Raw genomic sequence first — 21,395 nt, 5'->3', positions numbered from 1 at the left:
CCGGCAACGACAGCCCCTTCCTCTGCAGAACGGAGGAGCAGCCGCTTCGGCTAAAGTGCTTATTTCATTTCTCTTTACGTTAGCGGATACCATACAGTCCAGGGTTGTGGGGTTTTTCTGCTCTGGGATTCACAGTTTGAACAGGTTGAACAGGTTGAACTATCCTTGGCATGAATATACAGTTCAAACCGTCGGGCCCCCTTCAGACAGCTCTGGCGAAGTAAATGCTTTTCTCCGTACGGACGTTAAGGCCTCCCGTTACACACCATGCGAGCGCTCAGCGGCACCGGTGCCGGCGAAGGGCGGGATCTAGGAGTTCCGCTCAGGCTGGGCCGCCCCCGGGGCGGGGGCTCCGCTCGCCACTACCGGAGCCGCCGCCGCGGGAGGAGGGGCCGAGGCCATCCCGGCGGCGGGGCCGAGGCGCTGAGGCAGGCCGCCCTGTGGCTGAGGCGCGCCGGCCTCCCGCCCTCGCCGCCACCGGCAGCCGGGGCCTGCCCGCGGCGCGCTCCGGGGCTCGGGACGCCGTCGTCAGCCGGCTCCGGGGCCCGGGCGGCCCCATCTGAGGTGAGGTGGCCCGGCGGCCGGCTGCGCGGTCTGGTCTCCGTGTCTTCCCACCGGTTTTTCTGTCTCTCCTGGGGCTTTTTGAAAGAGCGATGAAGTCTTAAACACAACAGTTTCCTGTAATTGTTCTGTCCACCGTGTATATAATCCTGTTTTTCATACTTTGTGGCTTTATAACTTCAGTTTTCGCAAGCAGCTGTTTCGTTCCGCATCAGCCGTGGCAGGTGAGTATCCGTCTGTGGCAGTGGGAGGGGGAGGAGGCGGCCTGTGCAGGCCTGTGCTGAGGTCCTTGGCAGCCCTTGTAAGGCCCCGAGCCGGGCTAGGGAGGCTGGGAGAGGTGGCACAACCCCTTCACCTGCGCCAGAAATACCTGTGCCCAGGTGTTGAAAATGCAGGCAATCGTGAATCCTACCCGAGTGCGTCCAGTTTCAAGGTCTGTGCTATAAGCTTTGCTCTGCTGCCTTGCTCCTCCATCTTGTCAGGGCTCCTCCTAAGTGATTTTCTTTGATTTCATTCTGTAAGTACAAAACTTGAAGTGCAAAATCATCATGCAAACAGATCCGCTGTGTATGTACATTCTCACTGTCTAACATAGTATTAAGTTGGTTTTAATATATGTTTGCTTCTTGCCTGAAATATGTGTCTTGGGATTTATGTTTTGTTAGGTCTGTAGCAATGGCGTCAGGAACAGCACTGATTTACGATGAGGAGATGACCACTCATAGACTACTTTGGAGCGAGTAAGTTACTGCTGTCCTTTTTATGAAGAGATTCTTGTTAGGACTTCTGAGAGAAGTACCAAGTAAATGCATTTTTGGTAAATGTAACCTGGAATACCTAGTGAGAGATACCCTGTCATTTTCCTGGTAAATAGAAAGTCTTCCCTTTCAGAGAAAAATGTTTATTTTATTCCCCTTTTGTATCTAGATGCTGTAATGATAATCTGAAACTGGATTTGAGAAGCTGTAGGCCTCTAGCCTGGTAGGCCTTAACAAGAAGTGTTAGCTTTAGGCATCTGCATAGCCCCCCTAAATAAAGTATTTTAAGCTAATTACATTGTTTATAAAGCTAAAGTATCATTCATCTTGGAAAAAATACGTAGATTTTTTCTTACTCAGCTGAAACCTGTCAAGTTAAATTAGAAATTGGTATATTTCTAATTTATAATTGTAACTCCTAATTGGTGTGGCCAGCAGATTGAGAGAGGTTATCCTGCCCCTCTACTCTGCCCTCGTGAGACCACATTTGGAGTACTGTGTCCAGTTTCGGGCCCCCCAGTTTAAGAAGGACAGGGAACTGCTTGAGCAAGTCCAGCAGAGAGCTACCAAGATGATCAGGGGGCTGGAGCCCTTTCCCTTATGAGGAAAGGCTGAGAGACCTGGGTTTGTTCAGCCTGGAGAAGAGAAGACTGAGGGGGGATCACATCAATACCTATAAATATCTGAAGGGCGGGTGTCAGGATGATGGGACTGGACTCTTTTCAGTGTTGGCTAACAACAGGCCAAGGGGCAATGGGCACAAGTTGGAACACAGGAAGTTCCACCTCAATATGAGGAAAAGCTTCTTTCCTGTGAGGGTGCCAGAGCAGTGGAAGAGGCTGCCCAGGGAGGCTGCGGGGTCTCCTTCCCTGGAGACATTCAAAACCCACCTGGACACGTTCCTGTGCCCCCTGCTCTGGGTGTGCCTGCTGAAGCAGGGGGGTTGGATGAGATGATGTCCAGAGGTCCCTTCCAACCCCTACGATTCTGTGATTCTGTGATATGCCACTTGCTTACATTTACATAAATTAGACCAGTACCTTTGCAGTGCTCAGAGTCACAGTCTACGTTTGTCTTCTCTCCCAAGCCCACTTCTCCTCTGTTCACCTTCGCTGTAATCCACAGCTTTGCATCTCAGTGTTCCTCTGCCTGTAGTTAACAAAAAAATATGCTATTGTGTTTCTTTTTTATTTAAGAACCATATGTATATTTTTCTGCTTACATATTTTAGAACCAATTTTGGGGTCAATTCCAAAATAAAAAGTATTTAAAGATTTTATTTTCTGTTGCTCTCACATGTCTTTCTAGGGGAGGGTAATGAATCTTCTTACAATGGGAAGTTAAAAGCTAGCCATTATGAAGTGTTTTTGTTAGCTGTGCTGGTATGGTGTTACAGTAATATGATTGTGGCTTTTTTTTAGTCCTGATTGTGCTATTGAAGTGCCAGAAAGACTGTCATCATCCTATGAGCAGCTTAAATCTTACCATCTTGTGGAAAGATGTGTCCTTGTGCCTGCCCGAGAAGGAAGTGAGGAGGAGATCTTGTTGGTTCACAGGTCTGAAATTTACTTTTTTCACCATTCAAATTAATTCATTGAAATAACAGATGTCATACCTCCAGGTCATATTTTGCTCCATTTGAAAAGCTCTGCTCCAAAACACAATGACTTCTAGTAGTTTCAGCGAAAAATGTGTCACACTTCAAGTTAGACAGATAATGTTGAGTAATGTGTAGGTGCTGAAGTATGAATCTGCTATTGCACTAAAACTCCATTGTCACTCTTTGGGTTCTTAAGAAATGAATGCTGATTTATAGACAGGATTAAAAGTAAACTTCTAATAAAAATTGGGACAAGACTTTAAAAGGTATAGGAAAATGGATATTCCTTTAGAAACATAATAACCTCCTCTTTCTCCTAAGCATCTTTGAGATAGAGTGAACCAAAGAGAAAAACTTTGCAGCTAATTCTCAGGGGGGGAGTTCAGAGGAACAGCAGCCTGCCGTACTGAAGTCATGGCAATGAAGTCTGCTCTGACATTTGTCACCTCAGTGTGACGATTCTGCAACCAACTGCAGATGATTCTCTGTGTTGCTTGTGTGCTCACGTGCCCTTGTCAGGGTGTGGCAAGGGCAGCCTTTGCTGAAGGGCAAGGGCAGTCAGGAGCAGAGCATGATGACAGAGCAGCCAGTGGCAGTGGCTTCATGGGCAGGGGCACAATCCCACAACAGCCAAGCGAGGCGAGCAGCACATGTCCAGCGATGGTAACCAGAGCTTGCCCAATGAGGCCACAGTGACATGGCAGGTCTGAGGCCAAGCTGGAGGGTCAACCCACAGGTCAGGGTCTGGGTCCAGATCTGTGGGGTTTGTGGCCAGACACAGACATGGCTACACAACACAGTTGCAGCATAGCCAAGGGTGAGAGTCTTATCCTGAAAGCAGGTGCCAAGAGAAGGAAGGGAGCCTCTGCTAGAATTTTTAGCAGAGCTGATTGCAGGGAACCTCTGCTGAGGGTCCTTCTAGCTCCTTCTTACAAGGTGACCAGCTGTACTATCTCTAAGCTGGTCTGAACCCAGCAGCCAAACCTCAGGAGGAAAGGGGTGTACTCAGGGCCCTGACACCTGTGACGAGGACCATAGCTTGATCCCAAGTCATGCTTAAATTTTCAGATTCCAGAACAGTATTTTTCCTCAGAACATATTTGTTTGTTGGAATGCATTGGTGCTGTGCACCAATATAATTTATTTTCATAGTAAATACATTGCTGATTGGGTACCGAAGAGACTTGATCACTGTTGCCAATTGAGTTCCCCCTGCTAGATGGCTTAGGGACAAATGCCTTCACTAAGTCTTGTCTTGGTTTCCATAGGAAAGCTAGAGATAATAGAGCTATTTCCTTTCTAAAACACTTTTAGCTTGAAACAAATACATGACTCCTATAAAAATGCTTTGTATGTGTTCCCAATTAGTTATAAGGCTGCTGGTGATCTTAATGACTGTATAACAACTAGTTTAAGGTTCTTATGGTTTTATTCCTGTTAATGCCTGCATTTTGAAACCACTGTATAGCTTGATTTCCATGAGGCAGCACTAGTGCTTCTCATTTTGTTGTGAAATTCTGGTTGCTTTGGCACTGTCCACCTAGAAGAATGTATATGGTCATTGTGTCCTGGATTAGGGCACAGGTGGGAGAGTAGATGCTACAAGCCTCCCTTTGCAGCTCACTACACAAGGGCAGGAGAGCGGTGACAGAGATTTGGCGGAACGTTAATTCTAGTGCCTTAGTACTTATTGCACTCTTGAACCAGTGAAAAGAGGGAGTTAGTACACCTGATAAGGGATTCAAACTCTTGTTTTCTGTAGAACAAGGGAGCACTAGACACATTCTCAGAGTTCTAATTCACTCTCTGATGACTGTCAGAATCCTAATTTAGTTCTTGTTGAGATGGTATCTATATGTAGCGTGGACTGTAAAATAGATTGTTGCATGATGAACTAAGAGCCTTTTTTTGAAAGCAAGACTAATCGCTCTTGCCACTGGAAAAAGGAGAAGAAGAATGTCATACTCTTAATGATGTCCAAGAACCCTTGCTTTCATAGCAGTCCTTAATTTTTTCACTATATCCTGTAACTAGCATTCCAGAGTACCTGTTGGACTTGTGAAGTTTCACAGAAAGCCCCTTTTAACATATATTCTGTTACTTTTAATTACATTTTGCATTTAAAAAACCCTAGGTCTATTTGCTCAGTTAAGCGTTGTATTAATATCTCTCTCCTCTGCAGTTCAGAACACTTGGAAGTGGCAAAAAGCACCCAGACAATGAATGAAGAGGAACTGAGAAGAGTCTCTGGAAATTATGATGCTTTTTTCTTTCATCCGGTGTGTAAGTTAAACTGCTTCCTCTATTGGTAGAGTTATAAGTATTTGCAGTTTTGCATCTGAGTGGCATTTTTCTAGGTAGGGGAAAATTAGCAATCCATTTTTTGCTATTTAAGTAGATTACATTTATTTATGATGTTATTGTTATCTGTTTCAAGTTTAGTATAATGCTGTAGTTTAAATTGGTTGTGTCCTGTCTTCTATTCTGTAACTGCATCATGCCAGTATAGCATACTAGTAAAATTTTAGCTCTATTTTTGTCACTTAATGTCGCTGTAGACCATTAGTGACCTGCAAATCACAATTTGGTAACAGTCACTCTTAAATGTTGGGCCAGGTAATGGAGGTGAAGTCTTTGGTGTTTTGTTTCCGTAAGGTTTCGTTCCTTATTTTCAAGATGCTGTGTTATTCCACCTCGTGTTTCTTAACTGCTCCAGAGAGAACATCCTTATAAAGGATATGGTGATCCCAGGTAAACCTAGTAGGAAGCACATTGGAACTTGTGTTGTAAAATTCTGCTTTCAACTATCTGCATACAACCTTGGTAGGGTAGACATACGTCAAGACAATTTGCTGTTGGGGTGCAAAAGCACATCATGTGTGATTAGTTTAAAGCAAGCTGGTGAGTGATGGAAGACATCTAAGAGATTCTCTTTTTCAGAACACTTATCGCTGTGCCAGACTAGCAGTAGGAGCAACTTTGCAGCTGGTGGATGCTGTGATGTCAGGAAAAGTGTGCAATGGAATGGCATTGGTAAGGTAAGAAAATACGCAAGAAAATCTTCACTTCTCCCGCAAATTTCCTGTGTTGTGAGTAACCATGTAAAACTTTGGTTTAGACCTCCAGGTCACCACAGTCAGAGAAATGCAGCTAATGGGTTCTGTTTATTCAACAACGTTGCTATTGCAGCAGAATATGCAAAACTGAAATACGGTCTACAGAGGTAAGTGCATGGTTGACCCTAGAGAAGCTTATCATGTGCAAGTACGTCATTTAGGTAACTGTTGGGCATTGTACTGTTTTAGATTAATGTCTAGAGCTTTCTGGGTGTCCTGTAACACTTGGGACAGAAAAACATCATTCATCTGTACCTTATTTAGATCAAGATGCTGTGGTTCTTTTGCTGAATATTTTCTTTTACTGATCTGTGCAGAATCCTAATTGTCGACTGGGATGTGCACCATGGGCAAGGAACTCAATACATATTTGAAGAGGATCCAAGGTTTGAAGGATATTTTGGTTTTTTATGTTAGCTGGTTGTGAAATATTGCTTTCCTCTAATAAATAAGATCTCAACTTTCTAAAACTAGATTCTTACAAAACATGAAACATTCTCCTCACTATTTTAGTCACTCTGTTGTTTTTACTTGTTATCACATAGGGGGAAAATTCTAACAAAAATAAATATGTAAATCTATTCTACTGTAAAGAATAACAAACCAAGTGAGCAATATGACTACCTGTACACAGTGTTCAGGTAATGTCTCTATTCTCTCTATTCAGGTAATGTCTCTTTTGTCTCTATTCAGGAATCTCAGTTCAAGTATTCAAGTAGTAGTTGGATAAAACGTCTTGTTTTCTGAAGAGCCACAGAAATAGGTTCTAGAAACAAGTCTGCTTTTCTGAAAATGCCTTGTCTTTGATGTAAAGGGATTGCATGCATGCAATAAATTTTTAGCAGTTGTCCTAGGTTAATTTCAGCATAGGACCTACTGTAGAAAATTTTACAGTCCAAGTCCATTTAGAGAATTAAGGGGAAAGGAGGATTCTATTTTCATGCTTTCAGTCAATACAGCCACCAGGTTCAGGATATAAAGTCAGTTTCAGAATCTTTTCATCAAGGTGGATTTGTTTTGTGTATCTTTCAGTGTTTTGTATTTTTCCTGGCATCGGTATGAACATCAGGAATTCTGGCCATCACTCAAAGAATCTGATTATGATGCTGTGGGTCTGGGAAAAGGAAAAGGTTTTAACATAAATTTGCCTTGGAATAAGGTAAATGTTGTTTACAGCACAACAAAGCAAATGCAATAGCTTTCTATCTCATGCTTTATGTAACGCTTTCTGAGAAGTGCACCGCTTCACTTGCTTGGCAGATGTCTTAACACAGTGTACCTCCTTCCTGTCAGTGGAACGTCTGCTGAGAAATATGGCTCAGAATATGATAATGTTTTAAAAAAAAAACGAGAGAAACATGCACATATTGTTTTTTTCTTTGATATCTTGCCTAGGCATCAAACCAGAAAGTGTTTCAGAAGATGACTACATCCATCCTTGTTCAGCAGAGAGCAATGGGGGATATTTATGCACTTGACTTAAATGGATTTTGTTTTACTTGACCTCATAAAGTTCCCTTACCTTTAATTTTTGGTACTATCTTTCCCTAAAGTCATGAAGGACCTTAGAAAACTTGTTATTCCAACAGGAAAATATGACCTATACTTGTATTTTTCAGATTGGGATGGGAAATTCAGATTATCTTGCTGCATTTTTCCATGTGTTGCTTCCAATGGCTTTTGAGGTAAGTTTTTTACTGCTCTGCTATTTGAAAGCAAAACCAAATGCTAATTCCTAAGCACTTCTTAAGCAGGTACAATTGAATGTTTTGTAGAAATGCAGTAATTGCCAGTAGCACATTATTTCTGCTGGTATGAATAATGACCTGATCAACCGAATAGTATTTATGGAATGTTAGCTTTTAAATATTTGATATACTGACCTGCAACTTCTCTAGAAGGAATAAGAATAGTATAAAAGGGTAATCTTAGTTTTTATTCAAGGAGAGCTTTATTTGTGTTCATATCCTAGCAGAAAAAACAGCTGAACATGATACAGTTGAAATCCAGTATAAATATGAAAATAAGACATAAGAATGTGCTACAACTCTCTCTGTTTTATAACAGTTTGATCCTGAACTGGTTCTTGTCTCCTCTGGATACGATTCTGGAATTGGAGACCCCGAAGTAAGTAACTTGTTGTGGTCTTTATGTAGTCAGTCATGAATATGTTTGCAAAATATTCCTACCTCTTAAATGTCCTGTGATTGCTAGGTGACATTCACTTTGACCAAGTTAAAAATACGTGTTTGAGTCTTTCAGCTGACCCCAGCTCTTTAAATACTACAACAAAGAATGTAAAGACAAATTATCCCATAGGCATAATTACTGTGTTGTTTTTTGCACCTTCCTTTAAAGCAGTTGGTTCAGTTTTGTTAGATACAATGAGAGGTAAGTGTTCCAGTGTTCCAACTCAGACTCATGTATTTCAGATTGTATGGGGTTTTTTTTAACTAATGTTTTTGATTCAGGGTTTTATCTCTTAAAATTTGTTCTTTGGTTTAGGGTCAGATGAATGCCACTCCTGAGGTTTTTGCCCACCTTACCCATTTCCTGATGCAGTTAGCTAACGGAAAGCTATGTGTCATCCTCGAGGTAAAGACTTTGGAAATGTACTTCTGCGGGAAGGGTCTTTGTACTAGAGCCATTTAGGGCAGGCGAGAAGCTAGGACGCGAAACTTCCTAACAAAATAATTCATTCTTTTTTATCCTTCTTTTGAGAATCAGGAATGCAAAGATGGCTAAGATTTGGCAATGCTCTTAGACATTAAAAGAAATGCATGTCTTCAAAACTGATTTTTTTTAACTTAAAATTTTGAAACAGAGGAGCATATGCTCATTGTTCAAAAAAACATATCCTCCGCAGATACGTTCAGTTCTTGTGAACATGACTAGATTGCTGCTCTGGACAGTCCCCAACTCATTAAAATTTATTTAGTGAATAAGCTGCGTTACCAATGTTTTTGCAAATATGTCTTACTCTAGGAGAGTTTAAAAAAACCTTTAACCTAAATATACTCTTACCTAGTAATGGAGTCCTTACTAAATTCCATCTTTTTTGATTAAAAGCCTCTATGCAAGCTCTTTTTTTAAGACCTCTTTTTTTAAAAAAAAATTAAAAATGTTTTCTCCTTTTGAAATCTAGGTTTCAACTCCCTATTTCTGTTGCATGTTAATAAAATGGTGGCTTTTTGGGTAAATAAGTGTGTGGAAATACTGCCAACAAGGTCTCCAAGAGTGAACTGTTTATGAATTGATTCACTTGACATCTGTTTTGCATGACCTTTCTTCTATCATTCTTCTCTCCAGCAGGTTATTGTAGATATTTCTGTTTACTAGCTGAAGTGCAAACAAGCATCCCCCTAATACAGATGATGTGACTGCTCCACGGGTGGTACGCAGGAAGCAGCCTATCATCTGCAATCCAGCAGTCTTAAATCTGTCTTCAGTTGTTGTTCTCTAAATTATGCCAAACCATTAGGACAACCATATCTTACAAGTGTCAGGCTGTGGGAGATTTCCTTTGTACAGCCATTTCCGGGGCCGGCAATAGTATTTGCCTTCCAAGGAATCTTCCACAAGAATTGTTGAAGGTGGCTTATCATGGGTAGGAATAGAGAAGGTGTATGTTTCCAGGGTTTTCATGGCAAAGTCATGACTGATTTGCAGAATGAATCAAGCCATGATCAAGTGAGTTGAATCATGGGATGCCAGTGAAGTTCAGCAAGTAGCCTCTAACTTAGTGTTTTCATATTGAAAATCACTGACTCAGATGTACTTGCATATCATCTTCTGTTTCTGTAAATTCAGATATATTTCAGAAGTTTAATTTATTTTTGATGATGATATTCAGATAGATGTTACAAGTACTTGTTCCTTAGGTGACACAAAATTACTTTTCTAGGGTGGATACCACTTAAAGTCATTGTCTGAATCAGTCTGCATGACTGTAAAAACTTTGCTTGGAGATCCTGTACCTCAAATAACTGGAGAAATGGCACCTTGCCTAAGGTAAGCATATGAAGAATTTTAGAACAACCCATGTATTTATCAAAGAGACTAAAGACATGCGTGCTTTGAACGTTTTGCTGAAGCAAGGTTTTAATCTAATGCTTTGTAATATATTATTTTCTGCTTTGGATAACTTCCTTTCCAAAAAAGTAATCCAAGGTACAGTTTTGTGTACTTCTGTTTCTGAAATGATTTCAAGTTGCAAGAACTTCTTAATGGTGTAGAATTTTATGCTATTTATCCTTGGGCCTTGCTATCCTGCAGAGATCTATCTCACTCAATGCTGAGACAATCCTGCTGTAATCAAGGCAATCCCAGTTAATAACAGCCAGTATTTGGGAAAGTATGTAATTGTGAGGATTAGTTCTTGGAGCCACTTCAGCTGCTGTACTACAGCAATAGCTGGAGCTAACCTTTCTCTCATCAGATAAAGCTGATGCTGTGCAGAGCCAGTCTTGATGACTCCCTGTGTTTCTGGAATTTGGAGCATCGAGGCCTAGGGTGCAAAAGCACTCTGCTGTGTGGAGCTGTACTGAGATAATGAAACTTTGGGTCTGACTTCTTTTTGGAGACAGCAGGATTGTGTCTGCACAGTGGTGAATCTGACCTAGTAAAGCACTCTGAACCTTGGGCCCGAATCAGTCCTACATCTAAACAATGTCTTTCTTTCTACCTGTCTGTTACCATCTCCTCCACATCTCCATCTCCTGTCCTCAGTCTTGCTCCCACCTCAGTAGTTGTCCCGTGCTTTTTTCAGCAGTAATGTTCTTGCATTTTGATGGGTAGAAGGCAGCACCTACCAGTTGGCTGATAGTTAAAACTCGGAGCTCAGGTCAGTCAGGGAGGCAGCATAGATATAAACAGGCTGTGGACAGAGTTGGGTACGGTAATCTGTGATGGAACAAAGCTGGTTATTTTGCTCCCAGTACATCCCATAGCCCCTGTATGATCTCTTTTTCTTCTCTACCAACTGTCGTATCCCAGGTTGCTATCATCCTAGGTAATAGAAAGTGGATCACACACTTATCCATTATATCAGTCCAGCTCCTGAATACCTCACAATAATCTCCAAGTACACAAAATTTGTCCTGGTTTTAACATGACCTGAATTATGTTTGTATGATAGCTAACGTAACAGCTATAGTGCTGCAAATACCAGTGGTAATAAAAAAGACGTTTCAACACAAAGAGTAGCAGGGAATGTGATTTGCTTGGTTCCTGAACAAACAGCCTTGCTTTTGAGTGAATCATAATTACATCTTTACATTCTGTAGATAAAATCTCTGACAGAGCAAAGGCAGATAGGTGAAGTCTTGCGTTTCCTGAAGTCAGGGACAGGCGTGCTTCCTCCCACAGCAGGGCTGGGATTTTACTGAATGTGTGTAAACGTGTGTACATACTACATGTGTTCTTCCCTTTTCTTTTTTGACTCTTGAACCTGATCTTTCCAAGCAATCTGCCCATTGACTCTCATTCTCTTCATCTTTCTGTTCTGCACTCTTGGAATAGACCAGAGCTTGTTAATTTTCAGTTAGATTTTTTTGTGTTTGCTTTTTCATTGAGGTAAGTTTTGTGTTTTCTGTGTTTTCATTAGTGCTGATACTGTTAATCCTGTGTCTTTTGTAGTGCTGTTGAATCTATTCAAAATGTGAGAGCAGTACATAAACCCTACTGGAAATGGTTGATGTATGAAGGTAATTACTCTCCTCTGTCTTCAAGCAAATGGGATTGGTAAATGGATTCATACAGAAATTCAAAATGATTAAGATTAATACCAGTGGATTAAAATAATTGAACTACTCGTTATTCATTAGGTGACTGATGAAGCACTGCAAGGCTTCATTCAAAGCCATGTCTTCAGCTGGTCTGAAAAGAACTTCTGAAGCTGGCAAACATCATGCCAAAAAGTAGCACTTTGATACCTTTGTTTGAGGATGCAGTTTTCGGTGTCAAAAATATGGGTATAAGATTTATTATCATGTATGACCTTTCAGTGGTGCTACATTTGTTTTAATCTAGTGAAAAATAACATCTGTGGCAGGAAACATTGTAGCCAGGTCATGGAAATAAATAGGCATACTAGGAATACAGAGGTATTCTGTTTTGTAAGCAAACGTAACCAAATATTAACACACTGCTCAGGAATTAATACATGTTAAACATTTTTTTTCTTTAGACACGTCATTTTTACAAAATTTGAGCACCAAATCACACCTACTAAAGAAGGCTAATACAAATCCCTCCACAGAACAAGAATCGAAGATGACTAACAATGATGAAATTGCCAAAGTAGAAAGGTTTTTGGAACTGCACATGAAAAATATTCTATTTCCAGTGCCTCCCATCAAAACAGCAACGACAACTGACTCTAAAGGTTCAGCAAATCTGGTCCCTGTACCCCTTCATTTGGTGAAGGAAATGGACAAAACTGAAATAAAAGCTCTTGTCAGGTTGGTCCTATCTATTTAATTTTCAGGGTAATTATGAGGATGAGAGGTCTCCGTAGAGACTGTCATCTAGCTCTGCCTGCCGTGGTTTTCTTTTTGGCCTTAGTACACTCAATTATAGCCAGAGTTTCTGTCTTTGGAAAATGAAGACTGGTGTTGGTTATCACTTGTAGCCTTGAAGTCCTTTAAAGAACTACTAAGAATACTTTTAGAGAAAACTATTTCAGTGGAGATAAACAGTGAGTGCAAATGTATTCATTTAGAAAGAGATTTTGCTAGGAAGGTGCCTTAAAGCTCTGTGTTCACTTTTAGCTGAAAAAAAACCTAAATTGTTCTGATTTGAGAAGCTCTATTTTTTCTCTTGGGAAGTCTAATTTTGATAGAACACTTTCCTGAATATTGTCAGACATTTCTGTTTTCTTTCCAGAGCAGAATTGAGATGGGTTTATAGAGCTCAAGGCTGTCAGGCAGCACTGTTGTCATCTTCCTGCTAGAGCTAGATTTCTGAGAATGAATGTGTAGCACCTACACAAAGTGCCCACGTCCATACTAACTGTGAAGTACTGTGTCAGTATCCTTTTCAAAAGCATTATTGCCTCTAACCTGGTTTTTCTTCACATAATTTATTTTACAGTGGCTTTTATGCAGACCTTGTGAAAGAGGACGAAATGTGTCTATCTCTTGGCAGGATGTTGCCCATCCTAGATAAAATACTTAAGAAGGAGGTAATAATGAACTGCTTTGATTTTGGGGGGTGGGGGGAGAGTTGGATTCCTCTGATTTCTGCTTCTACTATACTGTCATCCAGTTGTCATCCAGTTGTGTAGTTCACAACTGCACTAATCTCAGCTAGAATGTCCTTAGCTACAAGAGTGAGTATGCAAGATGAGAAAACAACTATGTAGGGGTAGTGGTTAATCCCAAGACATCTTTCTAATAATCTTTGGGCAAGACATTGTCCTGCTTTTCTGCAGACACAGCATATGAGTCCGTAACAACCTCCTCATCACTCTAAGACATACAGGTGAGCCAGGCATTCACTCTTCCAGTTAAGGGGAGCAGAAGGCAGTGTATCAAGCACCAGTGAGCAACAGCAAGAAATCTGAGCAAGAAATGTCAAAAATTTTCCTGTCTCAGTGCACAGTTTTGCCTTCTGTCTTTAGGGCAGAGTTTACTTCTGCATTACACTTCATTACAAGATGCCATGCTATGTGCAGCTGCACCCACTTACCATTATTTGTACAACAATTTACTCTGAGTAAATTCTGATCTCCACGCATGTACTTCTCTAGTCGAGCTGTTAAAAACACCACTCTGTGCTGTGACTCTGAACAGAGTAATTCCAGTTCAGCATTTTGATTCTTGCAAGGTCAGGAATGAAGAGAAGGCAGGCTTAGAGGGTGCACGTTTCCATTTATGTATAAAAACTTGGAGAAGCAAAGAGAAAAACTGCAAACAAGTTAAGAAAACAAAAGATCATTACATCATAATAAATCAGTCTCTCCCTTTGAATGAAAAGCTCTTTTTAAAGTACCAGGCCTCTGAGGAAGAATAGCTGCCAGAATGGCGTCTTTCTTGTAAGCCATCTTCTTGCTGTTGGAAGTCATGTATGTAGATCTCGGGAACAGATTTCTAACATTGTAGACTGCACAGACCTCTAGGAGAGCCTATAAATAGATTTAAAAAAAAAATGGTAACTGGCAAAAAGAAGTAGAACTTTTCATGAGTTGCAGTTGCTAAGCTGAGGTTTTTTCTATTGACAAGTACAAAGTGAAGGAGTGAGGCAGGGGAGCATGCATTATCTCTTTGCTTAGCTTTCATGTAGCATTCAAAGCGCTACACAACACAAATGAACACTGAAAGGTTGACTGAGTAACACTGACAGTATTTTCCAGAAAGGAATAGCTTGCCTAGGTTAAAGGAAGAGTCAGAATTCAGGGACAGGCTCCTTTTCATAGGGTGTATTCTTCTGGTGCAGTTTGCCTACTGGCACGCTGAATGTATCCAATCTGCAGACTACTGAGAGAACCAGTAAAGATGACCTTCCCCTGCAAAAGCTATTTTTACAGTTGCCTTTCAGCATAGCACCATACTCCTGAAGTAACAGAATAGCTCTTGGCATAACGATCAAATACGGCCTTTCTGTAGAAAATTATAACATTTTCTTAACCCTATGATAGATTGTTAAGATACTTCTCATACAGCTGTAGCTTTGTTTGAATGATACATGTAAATGAGTAAAAATACAGTTACAAATAAATGGCATGATCTTGAGCAGCATTAATTACTTCTGAATGAAAAATCTGTTTTGTAGGTATGCAATGGAATTGTAGAATCACCCAGAGCTGCTGTTTCTGTTGCTGTTGCACTAAGACATTCTGTTCGTTTTGGATTTCAAAGGTGATTTTGTATCTTTTGCATTTGAGGCCCTTTGACAAAATAAGATAAAAGTGTGTGAAATATGGCAAATTGCCTTTGAAACATTAATTTTAAAACAAATAGCATCTCCACGTGCATAGATTTTCAACATGTATGACAGCCATGTTCAGATATGCCAGCAAAATCCTTTTGCCTTACCAAAACAAAATATTTGTATGGTGGCTGCTGTGGTGGCCTACATTTTCTTCGTCAGACTTCAGTTGTCTTTGGCCTGAGGACATTTTCTTCATTTTGTTTTTAATCCCCAATATTTGGTGGAAGAAAAGGCGTTCCCTTGAGCTGTCATAAATATGCTTTATACAAATTCAGAAACAATATACATTCTTTCTTATGCATCTAATCTACATGCAAACTCTTCAAACAAATTGCACTAATTGGAAAAAAATTACTTGTAGATGTAAATGTATGTGTGTTTTTCTTTGTTTTCTGCAGAGTGCTTTGTATATTTATTGGAGACATGCAAATTATACCGAACACAGAAGATGGGTGAGGTTTCGCTTTACATCAGGGAGTCAAATCCCAAGGCTTTATACATGTTCATACATGTCCATATGTATGATGAAATCTTCACTAAGGAATCAGTCATGAGCTGGCGTTCGTTAAGTTTAGCTTGAGACAAAATACAAAGCATCCCCAAATATATCTCTGAAGACAAACTGCTATCTCTAAATGCCTCTTTATGAGTTTAGTGGTAGGTTTAAAGTATAATCCTTCTATATTAATTGAAATTAAGATTATTATTGAAAAGAGAAAATAATATAGAAGGCAATTATTAATTACATAGGGTGTACCCCCCTATAACTGCAGGGGGCACATACTGCTGATGCCGTGTTCCTTATTAGAAGTCCTCTTTACTTGCTTTTAACTTCTTTTGCTACTTCCCCTTTTTCTTAAAATTAATTTGCCCAGAGTCTTTTCACTACTCTCTTTAAAAATACCTTCAAGAGGATTTCAGTTTTAATTGGTGTTTACATTATGGCATGTATTAATGCAAATAGTTATTTGCTCCTGTGTTATGAACTAGTATTTGAAGAATGATGAAAGAAAAGATCTTTTTACCTCATTGGAAGTTGTGGGTTAAATACTCAGATGTGTTTTTTATTTACAGAAAAATACTTATGCTGCATATTTGTGAGAAAGAACAGTCTGGAAAGACCAGCTCCAAACACTATATTTCTCTAAACTGGAAAGAGGTAAGATTCACTTTCTGGAAACAATGTAAGAGGAAAAACTTTTAAAACTTATGAATTTGTAAATATAGTCTATTATTTATAACGACACTGAGAATTGCACCCCTCACTGCAATTTGGACCTTTGAAGACACTCCCTTTCCTTGCCCTTGCCAGGGTACTATTCCTTCACAGATCTTTAGGGTGTATTAGATGCATCAGTGCCTTTCAGTATCTGCTGTAGTTCCTCTTCAAGAAGGCAGAGTTGCAGTGTGAAGACACTAAGGAAGAGATGAATAATCTGCATGTTTAATATATGAAAATAGATCAGTATCCTGTTTCCTAGGTCAATCAAAAGCTTTTTGAGATTCACCTTACAGTTTTGTTTTATATCTGGGAATTTGGGGCTTTACATTTGTGCTAAACAGTTTCTCGTTGTTGTTAAAGGATGCTGAAGGAAATGACTTCTTTCCTGCTGTACTTGGATTCATTCTTCCTGTAGCATACAGTTATCAACCTAACTTGACAGTAATAGCTGTTGGACCAAACAGGAGCCTCGGAACAAGTGAAATTTCTCTGCTTTTTGCTTTACTACAAGGATTAGCCGAGTCCCGAATTTTTGCAGTGATGGAGGTAAGAAGCAGTGCTAAGCCGTGGAACGTCAAAGTGCCTAGGACAGAACACAAATCAAGCAGCAGCATGCTTGGTATGAACTGCTTCAAGCTGCCCAGTAGGAAGTATTGGCTGTATCTATAGTGTCTTTTCTGTCATAACTCAGGGGTACCAACAGCCCAAGCTTGTCTGGCCTGAGGACAGGACCAGACACAGAGCTGCAGGCAGCCTGCGCGATTGAGAAGCTGACGCATGAATGCAAGCCCATGGTTATGTCCATAGGCAGTGCATCTTCTGGTAGTTTGCCACAGTTTGGGGATTAACTTCCCTTTCCACCTGGGATTCACAGCTCAGAGTTGTCTCCTGAAGAGAGACACTTGTCTGTTAATTATGTGGCCTCTTTCCATCAAAAGTGATTGAAAGCAGCCCAATCTCCTGTTTGTCATAAAACACTAAATTTCCTCTCCTTCTCTCCCCCATGCTGTACTTTATCACACACAACTTCCAGCATGCAGAAAATAAATCAAAATGGCACATATCCTTTAAGTGAACTTTATTGCCATAATACATAACTGAGGACTGATCTAGCCCAGCTTTGTGTTTCTAATAGAGAGCATGGGAAAGGAAATAGATAATATATGGATCTTTCCCTAGTCTGATTTTTCCATACACTACCACATTAAGTATTTCCAAATTTAGGAAGTCGGAGGCTGTATCCAGATCAGTGTGTGATAAGTACCAGTGGGCGTACCTGCCATGAATTTGTCTAATCTCTTAAAGAACTCAGCTTACACTCATGGCCTCTGCAGCATTTTGTGGCTGTGAGTAACACAATTTCTCTGTGTGTTCTGTGAAACAGAAACTTCTGATTGCTTTTGTGCCTTCTAGCTCTTCTTTAATGAGAAACAGTAAATAATGGTTCAGGTATGCAATTTTATTCTAATCTGTTTCCCAGCAAGTATCCAATTAAAGGCATACTATTCATTAAGCTGCCAATTAAGTGGATTTTTACATACTTTATTCTGTAGTCTTCTCAAATGTTATTTGTTTTAATTTACAGTGCTGATACGTAAATTGTCTAAGCTAATACAATTTATACATTGATATACAGAAATAGTGTATTTGCACATCACTAATTAAGAGTATGAAATAGAATTATGGGTATTCTGAAGGGTAAGCTCAAGAGAAAAAGGAAGTTAGACACACATCTTTAAGACATGACTGAGACTTTTATATTGGTACTCTGCAGGTAGCTCTGTAACAGGATTCTCTCGTGTGGGGATTTTCTAATGTATGGGTTTGGCTTTTTATAATAATTGAAGAAAGACTTCTATCTTTTAAAGATAAAATACAGTTACAGTCTTCAAAATAAATGTTAATAATCCTCATATGGACACCTCAGAATATTATTTCTGTGAGGAAATGACACTGATTTAGACTGTCAGGAGTCCAAAAATCATCACTTGCTGATGAAGCAAAATATGTCACTGTTTTCTATGATAGAAAATAAATGATCCGTGAAGTAAACAATCCCCGTGCTCTTCCCTCCTAACATTTTTACCTTTAACCCAGCCCTGTCTTTTTTCAATCACAAGAGGAAAACTGAGGTTCTTTCTCTATTGGAAAAAAAACCAAGTTTTATGGGAGATAAAAATTATTTTACCTTTTTCAGAAAAAACTTCTCTATTTTGACACATTTTTATCTGAAAATGGAAAGTTGCTCATTCTCGCTACTAATATTAGCAACTTAATTACAAAAGCTCGTTTAAAAATATTACATGCATTACTGCAATGAACAAAGTTTGGTTCCCAGGAGTATTTTTTTTTCTTCTTAAATAGGACACAGAGATAAATTTAATGCAAAGCGTAGCCAAAGCATTAGCGGGTGCTTTTACACCTCACTTTGGAGTTTATGTACCTCCTACTCAAGAAAAAGTAAATAAAATAAAAATATTAAGAGACCAGTTTCAGCAGGAATGGAAAATGCTTCAGTGTTCAGGTAAGTTGCCTATTTTTATCTTTAGTTGTTATGAATGTACGCAAGTTTCTGAAAAGATGATAAAATACAGCTGGATCCTCTAAGTCAGTGGGAACACATTGATCTAACGTGAAGAGGATGAAACTCAATGCTTTTAATTCTGCCGCTTGAGCCAGAAAGCACTGAATTTCATAGCAATGTAACTGTACCCTTGGGAACTTTGAATACTTGATGTATTGTATTCAAATACATGTACAATACAAATAACTTGAAAATTATTCCAAAATTTTGAAATTAAACTACCAAATATTAAGTGCTTAGAGAACAGTTAATAAGATGTGCACTGGCTCTGACTGCTACCGTGTTTTCTGAATATAGTGCAGAATCAGTTACATTTTTATTTACATTTAACTTGTCCACAAATCACTTAACTCAATAGTGATTAGTCATGCTTAAAGTACATTCCCGAACGGCTGAGGATCGGGTACTGCATTTGTACAGGAACCAGATTAGGCAGGTGTGTCTGTTTTCAAGCATTCTTGTCTAGAAATAATTCCCTACTGAAGAACTGCTTTTTCTGTTGAAAAACAAATGATAAAGGTGGGCATCTCTCTCTGAAAGAAAAACCCTGCTCCCTTTCAGAAGAAATGGCCGAGAGCAGTGGTCTGGTTCCAATAAAAATGTTCTTATAGGGTTGGGAATTGTGGTATGGGCTTCATTAATAACTGTTTTTCTTATTGGTGTTTTTTTCAGTGAGGTATGGGATTTCAAGAAATTGACTTCACTTCAGAATCATTTTACACAGCAGAAGAAAATGTGTCGCTGTTCGTGTAGCCTTTTAAACCATCAGGGAAAGGGACGGTTGATCTCTGAACAGAATAAACAGCCATTCACAATTGTCTCCTGTTTTTAAAATACTTAAAATCCATATTTTCAGCTAGGGAACTGGGTGCTTGCAAATTCTATATTGGCACTAATCATTCAAGACCAAGACTTCAAAGCATCTCCTGTACTTCATCGCTGCAAATTGGGGCCTACGTCATTGGTGACATTGAAGAATCAGGCTTGCATGTGCAGTAGCTTGGCTGCATGAATGTTAAAGAAGTCCAGAAGACAGGAATCTAAAATAAGCAGTCATAATAGCCAAAACAATTTAATGTTATTCGACATAATTGCTGCCGTCACCACCATTTCTCTGGGAGTTTAAATTTAACAACTGGTCCTGCAGATTAATGAAATTTCATTTCATAATCCCATTGAAAAGATTCACCTGATGTGGGCTATTTTAGTTTTTCTAATGAGTAATTGTCAATTGCGTTGGCATTGGAATTGTTTTGCTCCAATTGACAAATTGAATTGCTGTCTCAGAAGTTAAGGAAGAAAAGCAGCCGAGCAGCTATAGCACGTGCATTTCATCTACAGCAGACCTGCATGGTCGAGATGAATTTCCTGACCTACACCAGGCATTTATTACTGGAACTGTGCGTACACATGTGAGGTGATTTAATCTCTTTCTAATGCATAGAATTAAGTTAGGATTGGTTATGAAAACGTATTCCATCTGAATATTTGATTTACAGCAATGTTAATAGAAATCAAACCTTCAGCTCACCATGAGAGAAAAATAATTTTGCATACATAAAAAATTACAAATACATAATTGAATAAAGCAGCATAAAGGGGACTTCACTGTGCCCTCTTTTCAAACGTAAATTGTCTGTATAACAGAGGAGAACCCCAAAGCCCCAGAGATTCAGTAGTGGCCTAAGGCTGACAGCACGTGAACGCTCAAAATTAAATAAACACCCCGAGGCACCAGCCATAGCATGCCTTATTCTGCAGCATCCCGGGTATGATTTTTGGGCTCATTTTCAAGAGCACTGCCCTGTGATTGTGACTTCAATAATATGACCTTTTGATTTCAGACACTTCAGATCATGTTTATACACAATTAGACAGGATTCCTACTGGTGGTGCTACTGGGATCAGCTTTGCATGATCTAAGTAACTAAATCTGTTTTTGCAGTCCTCTTTTTATAACTCTTCCCAGTTACTCCCTTTGCATTCATACTGGTTTTCAGTGTTTGCTGGATGGGAAACAATACCCAATCCTTGAAACTGGGCAACGACCAAACTTAAGCTTCAACACTTTTCAGAGCAGGAAATCTGTTGGCTTATTCTTCTCTCTCCCCCCAAAAAAACCCTTATGTTGTTGTGGACAATTCAGCATTTTCAAGTAAAAAGCATTTTCTCAGAAATATCTCGACTCGTTCCCTTTTATCTGCCTTCCTTCAACTGGATTTCTACAGCCAGTGTTTGAATGATGCCAATGATGTATTTCAATGTGTGTTTTTCTAAGATCTTGATTCAATTTATTAAAACATGAATTAAGACCAAAAAAACCCGTGTACTGCTGGCAGAATTACTTTGCAAATACTGCGGGAAGGCTGCGGTCGCGTTCTGCAGATGGGGACGGGCACAAGCGCGGTTTATCGCTTTCTGGCGATGAATTGCGTGTTATTTCTTGTGAGTTGAGGCCCAGCGTTAGCAGCAAGTACCGCAGGGATGCGACTGCCCAAACCGGCCTTTAAACCACGCCGTGGTGGCGGGGGGCGCGGTGGGCAGGAACGCTCCCTCCCTCCCTCCGGCCCGGGGCGCCGGCCCGCCGCCTCCCGCCCCTGCCCGCGCTCCGCCCGGCGGGGGC

The 21,395-nt window shown here is 40.0% G+C and overlaps 1 protein-coding gene across 7 annotated transcripts; it reads left to right on the top strand.

The window, feature by feature from the left end:
* Positions 1-351: 351 nt before the first annotated feature.
* Positions 352-21,093, top strand: HDAC10 (histone deacetylase 10). Of its 7 annotated transcripts, none has more exons than XM_064445951.1 (21): positions 354-564; positions 1,227-1,301; positions 2,741-2,875; positions 5,102-5,198; positions 5,860-5,957; positions 6,038-6,142; positions 6,353-6,421; positions 7,068-7,194; positions 7,655-7,720; positions 8,103-8,162; positions 8,541-8,630; positions 9,940-10,046; positions 11,673-11,740; positions 12,223-12,496; positions 13,128-13,218; positions 14,808-14,893; positions 15,365-15,418; positions 16,041-16,125; positions 16,549-16,734; positions 18,553-18,712; positions 19,445-21,093. In XM_064445951.1, the coding sequence occupies exons 2-21, from the start codon at positions 1,237-1,239 to the stop codon at positions 19,468-19,470; spliced, it is 2,049 nt and encodes a 682-aa protein (XP_064302021.1). In that variant the 5' UTR covers positions 354-564; positions 1,227-1,236; the 3' UTR covers positions 19,471-21,093. The 7 variants fall into 7 exon arrangements, 6 of the variants coding, with proteins under 6 accessions (XP_064302029.1, XP_064302053.1, XP_064302021.1 ...); XM_064445944.1 differs by having other exon boundaries at positions 354-785; XR_010371982.1 differs by lacking the exon at positions 19,445-21,093 and having other exon boundaries at positions 352-785; positions 16,604-16,734; positions 18,553-18,688.
* The last annotated feature ends 302 nt before the right edge of the window (positions 21,094-21,395 follow it).

Source organism: Phalacrocorax carbo, chromosome 1 (assembly GCF_963921805.1).
Source record: "Phalacrocorax carbo chromosome 1, bPhaCar2.1, whole genome shotgun sequence".
Lineage (NCBI taxonomy): Eukaryota > Metazoa > Chordata > Aves > Suliformes > Phalacrocoracidae > Phalacrocorax > Phalacrocorax carbo.
Note: the sequence above shows the minus strand (reverse complement) of the source record. Positions and strands in the feature narration are given on the sequence as shown.

Coding starts and splice junctions, on each gene's coding strand:
- HDAC10 (XM_064445934.1), top strand. CDS start 1,177: ATGTTTGCTTCTTGCCTGAAATATGTGTCTTGGGATTTATGTTTTGTT. Junction 16,735..18,552: donor GAATTTTTGCAGTGATGGAG/GTAAGAAGCAGT, acceptor CTTCTTAAATAG/GACACAGAGATAAATTTAAT. Junction 18,713..19,444: donor GAAAATGCTTCAGTGTTCAG/GTAAGTTGCCTA, acceptor TGTTTTTTTCAG/TGAGGTATGGGATTTCAAGA.